General features: G+C 43.6%; 2 protein-coding genes and 1 non-coding gene across 4 annotated transcripts in view; 2 read left to right on the top strand and 1 right to left on the bottom strand.

Annotated features, from left to right (window-relative positions):
* Positions 1-3,203, bottom strand: part of ATP6V1H (ATPase H+ transporting V1 subunit H) — a 51,908-nt gene extending 48,705 nt beyond the window's left edge. The window contains exons 1-2 of the mRNA XM_050892260.1: positions 3,124-3,203; positions 1,562-1,688 (exon numbers count right to left, since the gene is read on the bottom strand). Of these exons, the coding sequence (XP_050748217.1) occupies positions 1,562-1,665 (104 nt within the window). The 5' untranslated portion in view covers positions 1,666-1,688; positions 3,124-3,203. The remainder of the gene's footprint in view (positions 1-1,561; positions 1,689-3,123) is intronic.
* Positions 3,204-10,507: 7,304 nt separating this feature from the next.
* On the top strand, positions 10,508-10,671 carry LOC127013904 (U1 spliceosomal RNA). The gene has a single exon (XR_007766146.1). It is a non-coding gene; the product is annotated as a U1 spliceosomal RNA (small nuclear RNA).
* Positions 10,672-11,650: 979 nt separating this feature from the next.
* RGS20 (regulator of G protein signaling 20) overlaps positions 11,651-15,638 on the top strand; it is a 40,377-nt gene continuing 36,389 nt past the window's right edge. The window contains exons 1-2 of one of the 2 annotated variants that reach the window (XM_050892214.1): positions 11,651-11,773; positions 14,104-14,106. In XM_050892214.1, the coding sequence (XP_050748171.1) occupies positions 11,651-11,773; positions 14,104-14,106 (126 nt within the window). The remainder of the gene's footprint in view (positions 11,774-14,103; positions 14,107-15,638) is intronic. The other variant, XM_050892213.1, reaches the window with a different exon arrangement.

Below are 15,638 nucleotides of genomic sequence, written 5' to 3'. Positions count from 1 at the left end.
ACTCTCTCATACTCACTTATATTGACAGTGAACAACTGTACTCCCGCTTTCAGCCCGAATAACTGCAAACTAGCTGTTCACTTGCCACTAGAACAGCACAGGAACAGCTGCTCAGGCTTCCTCAGGACACACTTCCTATCAGATGGATAACAGGGCACACAGTAACACCAAAAGCCACTTAGACTGTTTAAAAAGTGCTTAGTAGCTGCCACTGTCAAGTTACCACACCAACCTTCCTCTTTTGCCTGCAAAGCCACCGTAATGTCACACTATAAACTGAACCAGGAACTGATCCATCTGAAAAATAGCCTAGAAAAAGGAAGTTTCCTCAGCAGATCAGTTCCTTAATCCAGATTTATCATGCAGATATACAATCACAAAGAGAAAAAAATAACACAATTGAATTAATGGAATAAGCAAGACTGAGCTACATAGCACAGGGCAAAGCAGGTAGTCATTAATAAGCTTCTACTGGGTTACCATTTCTCAGCTTGCATGTGTAGTTTTGCAATGTTATTTTATTATATAGCATATATTTATGTATGTATCACAGCAATCTGATCAAAAAAATAAAAAAAAACCCTATTTTTTGTGAAGTGGTGTAACGTTGATAATCACAAAGCATCATCAGTATGGTTTGTACCTCTAGAATCATCAAGATTTTTGCCACTTCAGTTACAAAGCAACGAACACTGAAGTAATTTGCTATTAGATGTGGACCCTCAAGAGACAGTAGTAATTTACACTTTGCCAATATTCTTTATAGGTACCTGTCACGAGGAATGCAGGGCTGCAAGAATCCTGCATTTCACTTTAGAGTATAGAGGACTAGTAAAAGTCTGTTTCTTCTCCCTGTTCCCTACCTCACGCACAAATCTATCTTCCTCAGCTTGTCCCTATATCCTCTTTGGACAATACTGCTCTCGCTATTCCCAGTGCCATTATATACATTCCAAAGTAAATACTGAGCTTATCTGAAATGGCAGCACGGCTCTCCCCAGACTGAAGTATTTGTTTCAGCCTACTCCGTGATTTACTCGCTTCAATTGCTCTCCAGCACTATTGTTCCTTTAGTTAAGGTACAGCTTATTTTCCTGGACTACCAGCCCAATTTGTATTCACACAAAAGGCACTTCAGCAATAGAGATAACGTAACTACATGTAAGACAACTCTTACTGTAAACTTTTGTGACTTCAGTACTCATCCAATAAGGCTAAAATGGAGAATGGTGTTTGAATGACGAGAAAAATGGACAGTTTTACCACACATTTGCGCAAACTTATATTATTTGCTATTACAGCGTTCAGTTCACAAAAGCAGGGTTCCCTTTCCGGTAATAAGTCATGAGAAAATTTTCCCCAACCACTTCCATTTAATGTACACTTTTTCCAACTACTTCCATGGGACCAAGACAGAATGTTCCTCACTGTAACCTAACGTTCCAATGTAACCAAAATCTCAAAAAGTCTAACACTTTGGGGGGGGGGGGGGGGGGGGGGGGGGGGGGCGGAGAGGGGAAGCAGGGGGAGAAGAAAAAAATTGTGGAAAGTTTTTACTTACTGGAGATACGACTGCCAGTTTACTTTGTTTGCCCGAACTTCAGCAGCTTTGGCAGCAATGATGTTTGTTGGGACAGCAGCATCTACAGCACCTCGGATATCCATCTTAATTGATAATTAAAATATACCTAGAAATGCAAGTCAGATTTGAGACCTCTTATTAAACTACTAAAAAGCAGAGTATCTGTCCAATATTTTAAAGAAATAAAAAGGAAAACCTGTTTTCAGGTGTCCCATTCCCTAAAACTGTACTCAGTACTTTCTGAGAAATCAAAGTTTTATACAGCATCTAAAATGTGACTTCCCTGAAACAAACAAAAATAAGCCATACCTACACACTAAACTGTAACCAATCACAAGTTTGCTAAAATAAAAGATATATACCATTACTAAATAACTCCCAGTCTTGTAAATTCTTAAATAATCAAACGAAGAATACAGACTGCTCTTCTGCAATGCCCAAGTAGCCCTACAGATAACAGAAGCTGTCTTCCTTCCAAATCAGGGTTAAAATTCAGTGCATATCCTCCCCACCCCCACACATCAGAAGCGATTTAGTTCAAGTATTCATCTAAGAGTATTTAGACATTAGAAACACATGAACTACAACTTCAGGAAAAAAAAAAAAACACAAGTTACATAAATTAAAACCCATGTTACCTAGACTAACAAGAAAATTCACATCACCACTGTACAGAAAGCAAACTGAAAAATAAATATAAACAGAAGCTCTCCATCAGGACATACTACATTACCATAGACAGTGACCTTCACCACTTCTTTCTCCTTCATTTATGGTTTAACATCCACCTGACTTTGATGCCAAAACAAGAAGTGTGTTTGGAGAGGCTTGAGACCCAGCTGGAGCAGGAATTCCTTACAACCTAAACTGCATCAAGCCTCTCCATGCAGCCTATTTCTGGACTTTTCTGACTCCCTTTACAGAAGCAAGCAAGAGCAAACTGGCACATTCTGCCCCATCCCTAACAAGCATACCCCGTTTGTATGACTGAATGAAAATATGACTCTAACAAAAGCAAAAAAAGGAACTACCGTGAACAAATGGAGCAGCAGAACTGTCCTTCCTTTGAAACTACTTCCGTGAGCAGACACCCACAAAGACAGCACCATTTACTATGCCCTTCAAGGACCACTGAACGCTTCCTAGCTCTGACGTGACCCAGACAAAGCCATTTAAATACTCCTCGAGCCGCAGAGGAGGGCAGGGTCGGTAGCAGCGGTTTCAAGAGTATGCAAGCTCTACAGATAAGTCGAAGAAGCCGAGAGGCGCCTGGGACGGAGGGGAGGAAGACACTTGGCCCCGTCCTGCCGCTCCCCGCACAGGCTCACAGACACAGCCGCCTCCTGAAGGGCTCGGGGGAGCCCAAACCCTCGGGGGAGCCCAAACCCTCGGGGGAGCCGCAGCGCCAGGCGGAGCCCTTCGCGCCGCCCCGGGGCCCGCCAGAACCCCCGTGAGAGGCCGTGCGGCGGCACACTCCCACCCCGGGACTCCCCACCCACCCGTCCCCGTGGCGGGCAGGACCCGGGGCAGCTCTCACTTACCCCACGGGCACGCCGGCGGATGAGGGCCGTGGGAGGGAGAAGGCTGCGGCCGCCCCTCGGCAGGCCCGGGCAGCCCGGCGCACCCGAAGTCCCCCACCACTGCGCTCCGCCGCCCTCCGCAGCGGCCCCACAGCCACCGCCGTCATGTGACGCCGCTCACCTGACCGCGACGGCGGCCTCCGAGGGACAACTCACCCCGAGCGCGCCCCGCCCCCGCCGCAGAGAGCCGCGCGGTGGGCGGGGCTCGCGCACGGCCCCACCCGGCGGCCGTTAGTGCGGGGCTGTGTTAGACTGGGCGCTCCGGCACCCCCGGATCCGTGTAGGGCTGTGGCATGCGTTATTAGCCGTGTGTATGCATGGTTGTACGTATTTAATTGTATATACATATTTAGAGTACATATTTATACCCACACACATACATGTATATGATTTCATGTGGGGATCTAATCCGGTACCGAGAAGACGGATGGCAGGATACAGCCTGTAGGCGCCCACCCGCGCTATTTGCTGACGAGAAACGGCTCAGTGTTCCCACAGAGAGAACGCGAGGCTGGCTGGGAAGGGCTGAGGGGCTCCCCTCGGTGCTGCCCCTCAGGGCGAGCTCCTCCGGGCCCCCCGGGGGAGGCCCCTGCGGTTCTTCCCCCGCGCCCCGCCAGGGCGAGGGGCCGCCAAGCTGCGGTGGGAGGCCCGGGAGGGGAAAGGGCTGGGGAGATGGCGGGCAATGCCGCTGGCGCTGAAATGCCTCCGTGGGCTCTGCATTTTTTTGCCAGTACCCAGCATTTGCTTGCTCTCTGCCTCTCGTGCTGCAGTGGGGCAGTTTGCTCTTTCCTACAGCTGGAAAGCAGGCAGATGTTCCTGGGCCCCCGCTTCTGGTAGAGAGGCCTGACTGCTGGTGCCGCGTTGTGTTGCATTGCGCCGGGCCTCACAGCCCGCCGTGTCACACCTCTCCCTCGCCTCGTGAGCTGCACCGGGTTGTGCGCCGGGGGCACGCCGTTTGGTTCTTCCCAAGTCGTATCTCAGTGGGAGATACACCCTGCACAACTTCTTCCTTTTTTAAAAAATGGCCTGTGTATGTTGGGCTTTATAAGCTAAAGGAGCAGGAAACTTTTCAGACTAAAAGCCCAAGTGTTTCAGAAACCGCAGGCTTAAACTTCCATGTTTCCGAGAAAAAACTTCTGTCTTCAGTTGCTGAGTGAAGTTTTCCAGTCATACTCTGATGAAGTGCATAGACATACCACTCCTAGTCAGAAATTATCCTGAAGGGTAATTCTGCTAACATATAAGGAGGAAAGGCAGAGAAAAGAGGAATAGGTCAGAGAGCTGTGTGTGTGAGCAGATCAAGACAGCCAATATAGAGCTGGCCTAAAGGCATCTACTGTTAACTTTTCATTTTGCTAGGGTCTCTGTATTTTCCATTTAGAGGATACACTGTTCTTTAAATTATACCTGGCTGGTACCTCTATTAGTGTTTTTTTTAACTCAAGGAGGGTTTTCATTACTGTGCCGCTCATTAATTACACTTCCTCCATAAGAGTTTTTCCTTTAAAACGGATCTTTCTTCATACCACAATAAAACTGTTGATTTCTTGATAACATGACCACCGAGCTTAAATCCCAGGCACAGTCCAAGTAACAGCATTTGCATTTCTTTATGCTTTGGCAGAAGAAAGCTCTCTCAGCCATGTGCACACTCTGTGTCATCTAGTCTGTAACAAACACGTCCATTAATGTGATTCTGTGGATTACCAGCACATGGGGCTTTGACGTTTAATCTAACACCTTTGTGTTCTTGCAGGTTGCTTACATACACTGGTAGGAAACATTCACACAACTCCTGATCTGTAGCATAGAAATCTCCACACAATCTTGACTAAAAACCTGTTACTTTGAGTGTTGATTTGAATCTTATTTTTATTTCAGGGCTGAGAGGCAGAGTTCGGCCTTATTTTAACCAGTTCCTCTTTTGTGAGTGTTCGTAACTTATGTCCCCAGCATTCTGCATTTCCTGCTTCTGCTCTGCCTTTTTATGGCATGTCTCACTCGCCGCTCTTGTTTTGAGTCCAGCATCAGGCACCTGGAATAAATATATTCACCTTTTCCACAGTCATTTCAAACCACATTACCAATGATGACACATGTGACTACCCATTTTATAAAGAAACCAAAGCACAAAGGGCTTACAAGATAACGTGAACAAGGGTTGAAGCTTTTTAAATGGGATTTGCAGAATGAAGGCGTCAAAGGCGTGGACAGTGATCCTAAAAGCTACCATTCAGCCCGCATCTAAGCTGGAGACACGTCAGGCTTTCCTTCCGTCAAACTTCCTCAGTTGTCCACAATGATACTTCTGCCCAAAGCCCAAACTGTCCCAGCACGGAAAACGCTGACGACTGAGTGCCTTCTCTCACCTAAGCCAGGTATGGTATTCTTCCACCTTCACCCTTCCCAGCGCAATCCGATCGTTGTTCTCAGAGCTTAAGTAAACCCATGGAAACTGGATCAGCACCTCTGAACGTGCAGTTCCAGCTGCCAGTTTTAAGATACAAATAGTGTTGCTCCCCATCGTGTGCCCCTATGTCTAGCACGGTAATGTCCCGAATACTTGCTTAGGCATGCAAAGCCATTTCTTCTGCTGGGGATCACCTGTTTCAAGGAAATCATGCAAACCACTGGATTATAGTCTACTTTGCACAGCGTATTTCTCCCACCCCTTTAGCACACTTCTGGCTTAACCCGAGTACCAATACCCGGGTACTCTGGCTGAACCCAAGTACAAGTATACACAGGATTGTGGGTCTCTCAGTTCTAGTCCCTGCTTCCAGTATTGTTTCAGCACTTTAGAGTAAGCAGAGAAAAATAAATTCATCGTTTCAATTTGGTGCCCAATGTGATCTCTTATTTGGAGCATGCGTTAAGGTTATCAGTGGTCCTTTTTTTTCATAGCAGACTATTTTTTTGCCTAATTGCACCACCTGCAAGAGTCTAGCACCATCTATTCAGTCTGGCTAAAAGAAGACAGATTGCTATTTGCCGTCGAAATTTTGGTACTACAGCAACATGGTCATTTTTCTACAGAAAAGAACTTTGAAAAGCTGTGATTTGGCATGTTAACTTCATCATAAATGGCAGACTGGCTTTACTATTCATTTCACAGTCAGTTGAGAGGCTACAGTAAAAAATATTTTCCTGTAACTTTTCTGTAACCTTGGAGTAAGGCGTAATGGCTGAAAGTATGCATCTACTGAATTAGCAGAAAGAGAAAGGCAAAGAAAGGAGAAATAATTGTAATAGTAATTACTTTTTTTTTTTAACAGGAGTTCCAGGGGGCATTTAAGGAACTACCAAACAGTAAACATGACATCTATACCAGGCAAGTTAATAGAGTCTCTAGCAGAGGAATCAAATTACTGAACACAATGTACCATGTTAGAGAATGCAAACAACATATTGTTCCTGAATATACCTGTATAATAATATACTTAATTTACGTATTCTTCTATGCCACGTACGGGAATAAATGCAAAACATTAACAAAAAGTCACTACAGCTCTGTAAGGGACAGTCAGGTCTCACACCTCTGCAGGAGTTCTTCATGTGTGTGGACAAGATTGGTACAGGTAGACTCCATCCACTTGGATTTATTTCCAAGAGGCATTCAGTGAGATGCATCTGCAGGTGCTCTTAAAAAAAACCCAACTCTTCTGGGTTAAAAGGAAAGGTCTGTGCATTGATTCATAACTCTTGAACAATACGTGTACAACAGAGGGTAGGAAGAAATGATCACCTTTCACCGTTCAGAAGGGTCTTCAACCGAGTGCAAAAAGCATCTGGCTGGAGTCTGTGCTGTTCAGCATGCTCATCGTGTTTGCCGATGATAGTGCTACTCCTTTGACAAGCGCACAGTTAAACTGTGTACCACCTTGCCAGAGGATGGTGGGTATGCTACAGAATTACATGCACTTTTATCCCCTGTCTGTCAAACACTTGGGCACATGTGAAAATTTTCACTCAGTGTGAGTCCCATGAGGCACTCTCTGTGTTAAGGAACTTCATTGCATTGCAAGGGTAGGCTTTGAGAAAGAAAAACACTATCTAGTCGTTACAGGAACCTGTCTCATGTGTGCCTGTCATCACTATGGCAGCAAGAGGTGATCCTCAGCAACCAGTACAAACCCATCCTGTGTCCCCAGCTTCGGAGAGCCCCTCATAGTGCCTTATTCATGCTGGTTGATTCTCTGAACTGGATCTTGCTAAAGGTTATGATTGGAAAAGTGCTGTGCTCCATTGTTTGGTAAGCACCTATCCTTTAGGATTCAGGTGCCGCAAAACAATTCTCGTTTAGCTAATTTTGGTCACGTCAGTGCTTGTCCATTAACTCCTGGCAGCGCAGCTTCACTTGAAGTTGCTATATTTAGATGACTTTATTGATGTGTGAAACACAGAGAGAAAAATGAAAAGCATATCAGCATGCAGGAATAAAAGTCATCAATTGCCTAGATCACAAAGAATAAAAATGTTCAATAGTTTAATACTAGAAAAATGAATGCAGATGAGTCATCCTCACAGTAAGACTACAGACAGCTGGATCGTGAGAGTATTTTTCTGTTCTCCTTTCTTCCTTGTAATAAGAACAACGTATGATTGTCTCTCATATGTTCTGCAAATTACAGAAGTATTTTGCACACCTGCCATTTAACCTTTCAGCATTCTGTACATCACCTGGCTGTCCCCTGCACGTCTGTACAAGTTTTTAACATGTATAGAAGAAATGGCTTGGAAAGTTTATCCAAGCAAAACATACTTAGAAGGTCAGGAAAAGTGAACACGCTTCTCTAATTCACAAAACATTATTGACAAATAAGAAATAAAAAAGGGCAAAATTTGTAAAGGAGAACGTTTTCAAAGTGGTACCTATACACTAGAAAAGCACAGAGACTAGCCTCACCTTTAAGAGCTACCATTCCTAAAACAAGTACTTTGTTTTACCGTAAGGTTATTCATCCAAGGATTCAGATCAGATCTTCTGAGTGCTCAAGCTTCTATTTTTCCAAGGCTTAAAACGCATCCTCCCAGGGTAATGTGGAAAGGAGCAACATGTACATTCCATGGCAAGGGATGGATGCGAGCCATAGGCATGGGCTTCTTAGCATGACTTCTTTCAGCATGAAGCCCCAATGGATGCATTGCAAGAGTAGGACGTGTTTCTTCTATCACAGAACTAAGTGCCAGGTGCACTTGGTCAGCAGACCCTAAATTAAACCTGTTATTTTTTGGCAAAGGGGATTCTGTAGCAGGACAGAGGCAACAGCAGAGAAGAAGAAATAACTACAATTTAGGTCTGCTTGTGGGTTGCAAGAGGGAAACATCAGAGGGAATCTAGCTGGTTTTGTAATGTATGAAACTTGAAGCCTTTTTGAGCATCAGTGGCTAAGTCCATACAACACTAATGCAAAGCAGGAGGGTCTTTGTTTTCTAGATAAACTGAGGCAGAGAAATATGAAGAAACTAGCTCAAGGTCACACGAATGGGGAAAACCAAAGAACACGTTGTTGTAAATCTAAAATACTCCTTTCCCCAAAGCACTGTTCCACAGTATGGAAGAAGACAATAGTGCAAAAAAGAAATGAACCTACAATAATCTGTCTGTAATGCAAGGTGAGAAGAAATATATCAGAATGTGTCCATCTTTGTGTCTTCCAGCACCTTATCTCATACACTATGTCTTAAGGCCTGAAGAGGAAAACTGCTAGTTGTCTCCCAGAAGATATGATTTGCTCTTCTTTTCCACTGGTGGAAATCGTGTGTGTTATCTCTAAATTTCAGAATAAAATAAATAGAGCTAATTACTTACATACTTTAATATTTTGTATTTTATATGTTTATTTATAATTTTAAATATATATTTCAACTACAGATAAGAAAAAGACAATCACTGACTTTCTTAGTCCTTTTGATGCATTTTTGCTAAAAAACTTCACATCTGAGGTGCTCCTTCAGGCTTTTTAGTGGCATGGAACAAAAGAGCACAATGGCTTTTGAAAAATCTCATTGGACATCTAGATATGTCTTTAGGTGCCCAAATTCTCTGAAAAAAAATCTAGCATGATTTGATATTGCAAGGAAGTATAAAAATTACTCACATACTGAAGCAAATCCCAGTGATTTCTGATGACCCGCTGATTCACAACTACTTTCTTATCCTGGAGAGAAAATGCTGTGACATTTTTAACTTTTGAATGGACTTGACTTATTTTACAATTCTGGTTTCTCCTTATTTTCATCTCATGGGTTTCCCATTTAATCCACCTCTCCCATCAGATTTCATGTTTGCCTCACATGCGTCAGGGAGGACCTGTGGGACAGGGGAATGGGGGACTTGAGATTCTTTTCTCTCCTGTCTAAGGGTGGAACGTTGTCACGGAAGAGGCTTCCTTTCAGGGAAACAGAAGTGACTTTTCAATGAGAGGAGATATGGAGTGCTTCACTGGACATTTTTCCTGAGTAATTGCAGCAAACTTGGCCCACTGTGAACAGGCTTTTTACTGCTTTGTCTGTCTTTGTCTTCTCCTCTTATCTTCATTTTAGTGTCTGTGTGCCATGGTTTAACCCCAGCCAGCAGCTAAGCACCATGCAGCCGCTTCCTCCTCCCCCCTCTCAGTGGGGTGGGGAGGAGGGAAAAAAAAAGGTAAAACTCATGGGTTGAGATAAGAACAGATTAATAACTAAAGTAAAATAAAATATACTACTAAGAATAAGAATAAGAATAAAATAATAATAAAAACAATTGTAAAATAATAATAATAATTGTAATGAAAAGGAATATAACAAAAAAAAAGAGAAATAAAACCCAAGAAAAGACAAGTGATGCACAATGCAATTGCTCACCACCCGCTGACCGATGCCCATGCAGCAATCCGCCCCTTCTGGCCAACTGCCCCACGTTTACATACTGAGCATGACGTTCTATGGTATGGAATACCCCTTTGGCTAGTTGGGGTCATCTGCCCCGGCTCTGCTCCCTCCCAGCTTCTTGCACACCTGCTTGCTGGCAGAGCATGGGAAACTGAAAAATCCTTAACTCAAGATAAGTGCTACTTAGCAACAACTAAAACATCAGCATGTTATCAACATTATTCTCACACTAAATCCAAAACCCAGCACTGCATCAGCTACTAAGAAGAAAATTAACTCTATCCAAGCCAAAACCAGCACACTATGTCATGGTGGGACAACATTATTCTGTGAGTATTTTTTTAAATTAGTAAATCCTGCTTCCTGCAAGCACTATAGACTTATCTGACTTCTAGGTCATGGAATAACCTAGAGGTGGCCAAGTGGTTAAGGCAATGGATTGCTTATCCATTGTGCTCTGCACGCGTGGGTAATTCTTAGCTGGCAGGGGAGACACCATGATCAGGCAGGTGGTTTTCCCAGGATGAGGCTCATCCCCTGCACTCCGGGTGTGCTGACCCCTGCGATTTCCCCAAATGAGGGAAACTCGACTGCATAATTTGTGGTAGTGGGGGACTGCGTTTGCGCTCTCCCCTATTTAGCAGTGTGAGCGGTGTGGCAGACAGAGTGACTTTCTGCTGTCTCCAGGATAAGGTGTTTTAAAAGGCTCCCAAATACTTTCCCACACAAGGAATACTATTATTTGCTTAGCTCTCATTACAACAGGATTGCTAATGACCAGAACTATAAACAATGTTTACATAATTATTTGAATGAAAATTTCACAATAATTTAATATTCCTCCTAATTTTTCTGTGTTTCTCCCATCTGTATTTCAATGAGCACAAAAGATAAATAGCGAGTGAATGTTGACAAACAGAAGGCAAAAGCCTGGCAGCCCTCTATAAAGCTAAGAGAAACAATCTATTAATAATCTACCTGGAGTCTTAGTCTTTATATTTAGTTTGTCTCTATCCGCAGACATGGCTGCTGCTCGTGTAGTGTTTTCATTGGGGCTGGAAGGATTACCAGTAGACCATCTGTTCAGTCGGTGAGAAAAAACATGATTGACAGGTGCCACTGACCTAAGACAGACATCTCCATTTGGTGCTGCCTGCAGAGTATAACTACGTGCTGAGTTGCTTCTTACTTCAAGTTGTAAATGAAATACATTCACTCTGAGGTGATAAAATGTATTTTGTGATTATTACAGCCTGTTTCTCTGACATGTATTCAACCACTATGTGCCTGTCTTCCTCCTTTTCAACTTACTAAAACCTACGAAGTCGTAAACCTAATCTCTAAGCTGGCACGATGCCGAGGGGATGAAGCACCACAGATATCTGAGGGCAGATAATCCTGTTTGTCTCCAGAACTGTGGAGGCTGCAGGAAGAACTGGCAAGCTGCAAGAGGCCCTGACGTTTGCCCATCGGTGTAAGGACAAACCATCTCTATGTTGTTGTCATTCAGCCCAATGTCTGGGATTTGGTTTTGTTTCATCGTTAAATAAAAGTGGTGCTTTTCCAAGAAAGGTCATTGTAAAATTGGATTCAGGAACAGCCTTTTTATTTCTCGATGTGGAGGCAAGTTTTGCTCTACTTCAGGACTCACAGCTACCATGCAGACAACTGTCAAGCAAAGGAGACCCTCCAAAATGAAGATGAAGAGGATATTAAAGCAGCACAGTGGATTTTCAAGGTAAGACAAAATCCAGGGTTATCCAAATGTCCTGAAGGAGGGGGAAAATGGTGTATCTGGAAAGAAGCAGGAAGAAAGTGTTAATGTCAGGTATAACAGCCATAGACTATTTGTCACCAAGACATCGGTATTCATGTAGTTTTCCTTTGTTCCTGAGCCTCATCCTCTGCCCTCAGTTCCTTGGCGTGTTGCAACCACAGTGACAAAGGAGGTGGTGATCCGCCTTCCTGTTAAGTGTCTGCTTTCAAACAACATATTAAACACATCCATCTAACTCATAAAAATGATTCATACTTTGTGGAGCTAATCTGTGGTTAAAAGGGTGAGAGAAAACATGTTGCTTCGTGGTGTTTAGACACTGAAGAGGTCTGCATTTTTTACTGATGCTACCTCAGATGATTTTTATTGGTAGTTAACAAAAGAAGATATCCCAAAGAAATCAAACACAGCATAATACTAAAATCTATTAGGGTGTTACATTAAATGCCCTTTAGTGAACCTGTAGAGCTGAACCATTTTCCTTAATTAAAAACAACAGTCATGTATCGTCTAGATTTTGTCAAAAGCCTGAAAGCTGCCTGAAGGGTGAACCAATGTTATTTATGGTGAGCAACATGCTCCTGTGCAGCTCAACAGAGCAAGAGAGACAGGTGCAAGAAACCGTATCTTATTAAAACTTTGGTGCAGAAGTGGTGCACCCTGGTGCATGGTAGGGAAGAGAATGTGATGGCAAAGTCACACACTCTTGGAACCACAAAGTTTGGGGTTTTTTCAGACTAACTTTGCACCAGGGTGGAGAGGGACTAAGGCAGCCAGTTGAGGTTGTTGGCAGGGTTGGTGAAAGGCAAGACGGGGGAAGAAGCCATTCCCCATTCCACATCTGCCCTACAGACATTCAAGTTAAAGCAAGAATTGGCTTCTTCATCCGATCTCCTTAGCCAATGCACGTCCGTTTCCAGGAGGCCATTTCATTTGAATTACAGGAATACACTCATCAGAAATCCTAAATGACTTTCACGGCTTTTGCTGAGAGAAAATACTCAGCCTGCTTTGCCACTATCAGGAAACTGTTTCTGATAATGAACCAAGTACACTCCTTTCAGAATTTCATGTCATTCTGTCTGATTTATCTGTCCATTTAGCACACGAGCCTGGGGAGTTCTTGGCCCTCCTGAAGGCAGAGGGGCTTTTGTCACAGGCACAATGGATGCTGAATTTAGCCCTTGGTAGTCATAGCTTCTGAAACCCACGTACTGAGTTCTTCACAGCTCATGTCCCCAGTCATTTCTCATTTAACCATCCTTTTATTCATCCCAGGTGAATAGTTCCTTTCAGCTTGGTGATCACTTTTATGGCTCTCGCCTGAAATTGTAGTTTGTTGCCAAGACTCTGAGAACATGGTGCGCAGGACTGAGTCCGGGACCTCACAGAGGACAACTTATTATTTCTCTGCTCTGCAAAGGGATTTATCTACAGAGGGACCTAAATGACACTGCAAGGTTCAGGACCACTTACTGTCCACAGTTCCTTAAACACCAGCGCCACCAGCTTCCCTTCTCCCGCTGGCTCTCTGTCCCATTTACTTTGTTCTGTGCTTATGTTTCTAAATGCTGCAGCTCCACCGGTGTGGTTCTCATCTCTGGTAGCAGGGACAGCCCAGGGGATGCTCTGTAACCACTTCATGAGCTCAGCTGAGGTGAAATTGCTGTCATGTAGAAGCTGTTGTCTGAGGCTACATGCTCTGGGGGAACATGTCTCCAGAACTTCATAAACCGTATCAGCAAATGATCCTTTCACATACGTAATGTAAGCAATGTCACTGGTAGTTACTGAGTCTACAACGACTGTGTTAGTGATAGGAAGTCAGAAAACTTACTCATCTAGAAATGTGTACAGCCCTAAGGCTGGGGAACTAAAATAAATTGCAAGCTTTACTTCACATAGAAAAGAAATACTTTTCTTTTTTACTGATAGGGAAGCAAGGCACAGAGGGTTTACATGATTTCCTAGTACTTAGGAAATCAACTTGAAGTTTGTAAGGTTCAAGACCAGTTTATCATTTACACTCTCAGAATAGCCAAGATCACATTAAAGCTTTTTTTTTTCTTCTGGTGGCATTGAAGCCTGCAGAAAGTTCAGTTTCTTTCTGGTAAAACGTTTCTATTTGTGGCACTGGTCGCTACAGACAAGCTATGTTCTTAGACCCATAATTTTTGTGACTGACAGGGTCTTTGATCAGACAGTCCTCATTAATTCCCATGTTCACTTCCATATTAGGTGAGGTTTTGAATTTGATGCTTCTGAATGTGAGTGGTGGCTGCTTCTGAGAGCAAGTTGCCATCTAATTCATCATACCAAAGAGTAAAAAAGTTGAAATATTAAATAAACTGAGATTAAAAAAAAAAAAAAAACAACAAATCTTTTAACAGAACACTTGAATTAGGTTTATTTATTCTTGAACATGCTTTCAAAGTGAAACTGAATTACAAGAGAAATGTTTTTGAAAAGTGGTAGGCAGAGTTTAAAGGCCTTTTAAATTCTCTTCATGACATTTAAATTAACTCAGTGAGTTGTTTATTTCTAACCTCCATTTGCATTTCTTAAAAAGTCTTTCCCTCTGACATGTTTGCATCTTGATTTATAAAAGTGTTAAAAAGCAAAAGTGAATAAACTGCTTTTTACGTCTCAACACAAAGATGCAAGGACTTACTTAACCCAGAGCTAACACAGACACTTTCTTGTGTGCTCCTAATGAGCTTTTTGCAAGTTAACAAAATAAACACCCCAGAAACACTACACTGCACAGGGAGGTAGTGAGAAGTTGCAAATATATCACGTTTTTTTCCTAATGACAATATTTGGCCAAAGTCCTGTTACACAGAGCTCATTGCCATCACTTCCTCAGAAGAGGATGAGAATGTTCTCCACAGAGATGCCACATTTTAGTTCATGTCCAGGTTACATCTGGATAGGACCTGTTTCACTTCTATAACGTAATTATGATTTCTGAGCATACAGGCTCCAGATTTGGTTGGGTTTACATGAATAATACACCTACAGACAATAGGTGGCTGGGCAAGTGCAGATAGGACAGCAGTGTCAGGGCTCTGAGGGCACTAGTAAGTGTTAATGGCCCTGACCAGCCTCACCTGGGGCCTCCACCCTCACCCATAAACCCAGCAGCTCTATTTAAGCTCAGCCCTGAGGGCTTATTCTGTACCTGCTTGAGCTGTGCTGAAGGAGTCCTGGTCTCCAGCTGAGTGACAGCCATGCCCCATTTGGTGATGGAGCTGCCTGGTTGAGACCTTAATCCCCACCCTGGGCTGACTTCCTGGCTTGATCTTGGCTCTCCCTTGTCAGTGTGGGCTTGCCTGGTGATTGTGGGACCTGATCTTAACCCTGATCTGAGGGGTTGACTTCCACCTTGCTGTGATACTGCCTTATGATCTGAACCTTGCTTGGATCATCTCTGTCTGTCCTGTTTGCCTTGCTCAAGTACTGTGGGATGGGCTGTGGGATCCCCTTGGCTTCCAGCTCACCTTTCCCGAGGGAGCAGACCTGTTCTTGCTGCTCCCTGGCAAGCAGAATCCTTTCCAGCTCCTGTTGAGATTTGCCTTACCTGTAAGGGCTTTCTTTCCTTTCTTCCCCAAGGCATGGAGCAGAGAGGTGAAGAAAAGCATAGTGTTAAGTGAGAAGGTGTGTGCCAAGGAAAGGCAGAGAGCAACTATTAAGCCTCCTTAAACATCAACCTGTAGGCTGAGGCCTAATGATACCCCAGTTATACCAGCATTGCCTTTCTGCTTGCCAAGTCCTACCCATTTGAGTTCTGTGTGGGAGACCAGGCAGAAACTGAAATGGCCACAAG

This window comes from Gymnogyps californianus, chromosome 2, assembly GCF_018139145.2.
Source record: "Gymnogyps californianus isolate 813 chromosome 2, ASM1813914v2, whole genome shotgun sequence".
Taxonomy (NCBI): domain Eukaryota; kingdom Metazoa; phylum Chordata; class Aves; order Accipitriformes; family Cathartidae; genus Gymnogyps; species Gymnogyps californianus.
Note: the sequence above shows the minus strand (reverse complement) of the source record. Positions and strands in the feature narration are given on the sequence as shown.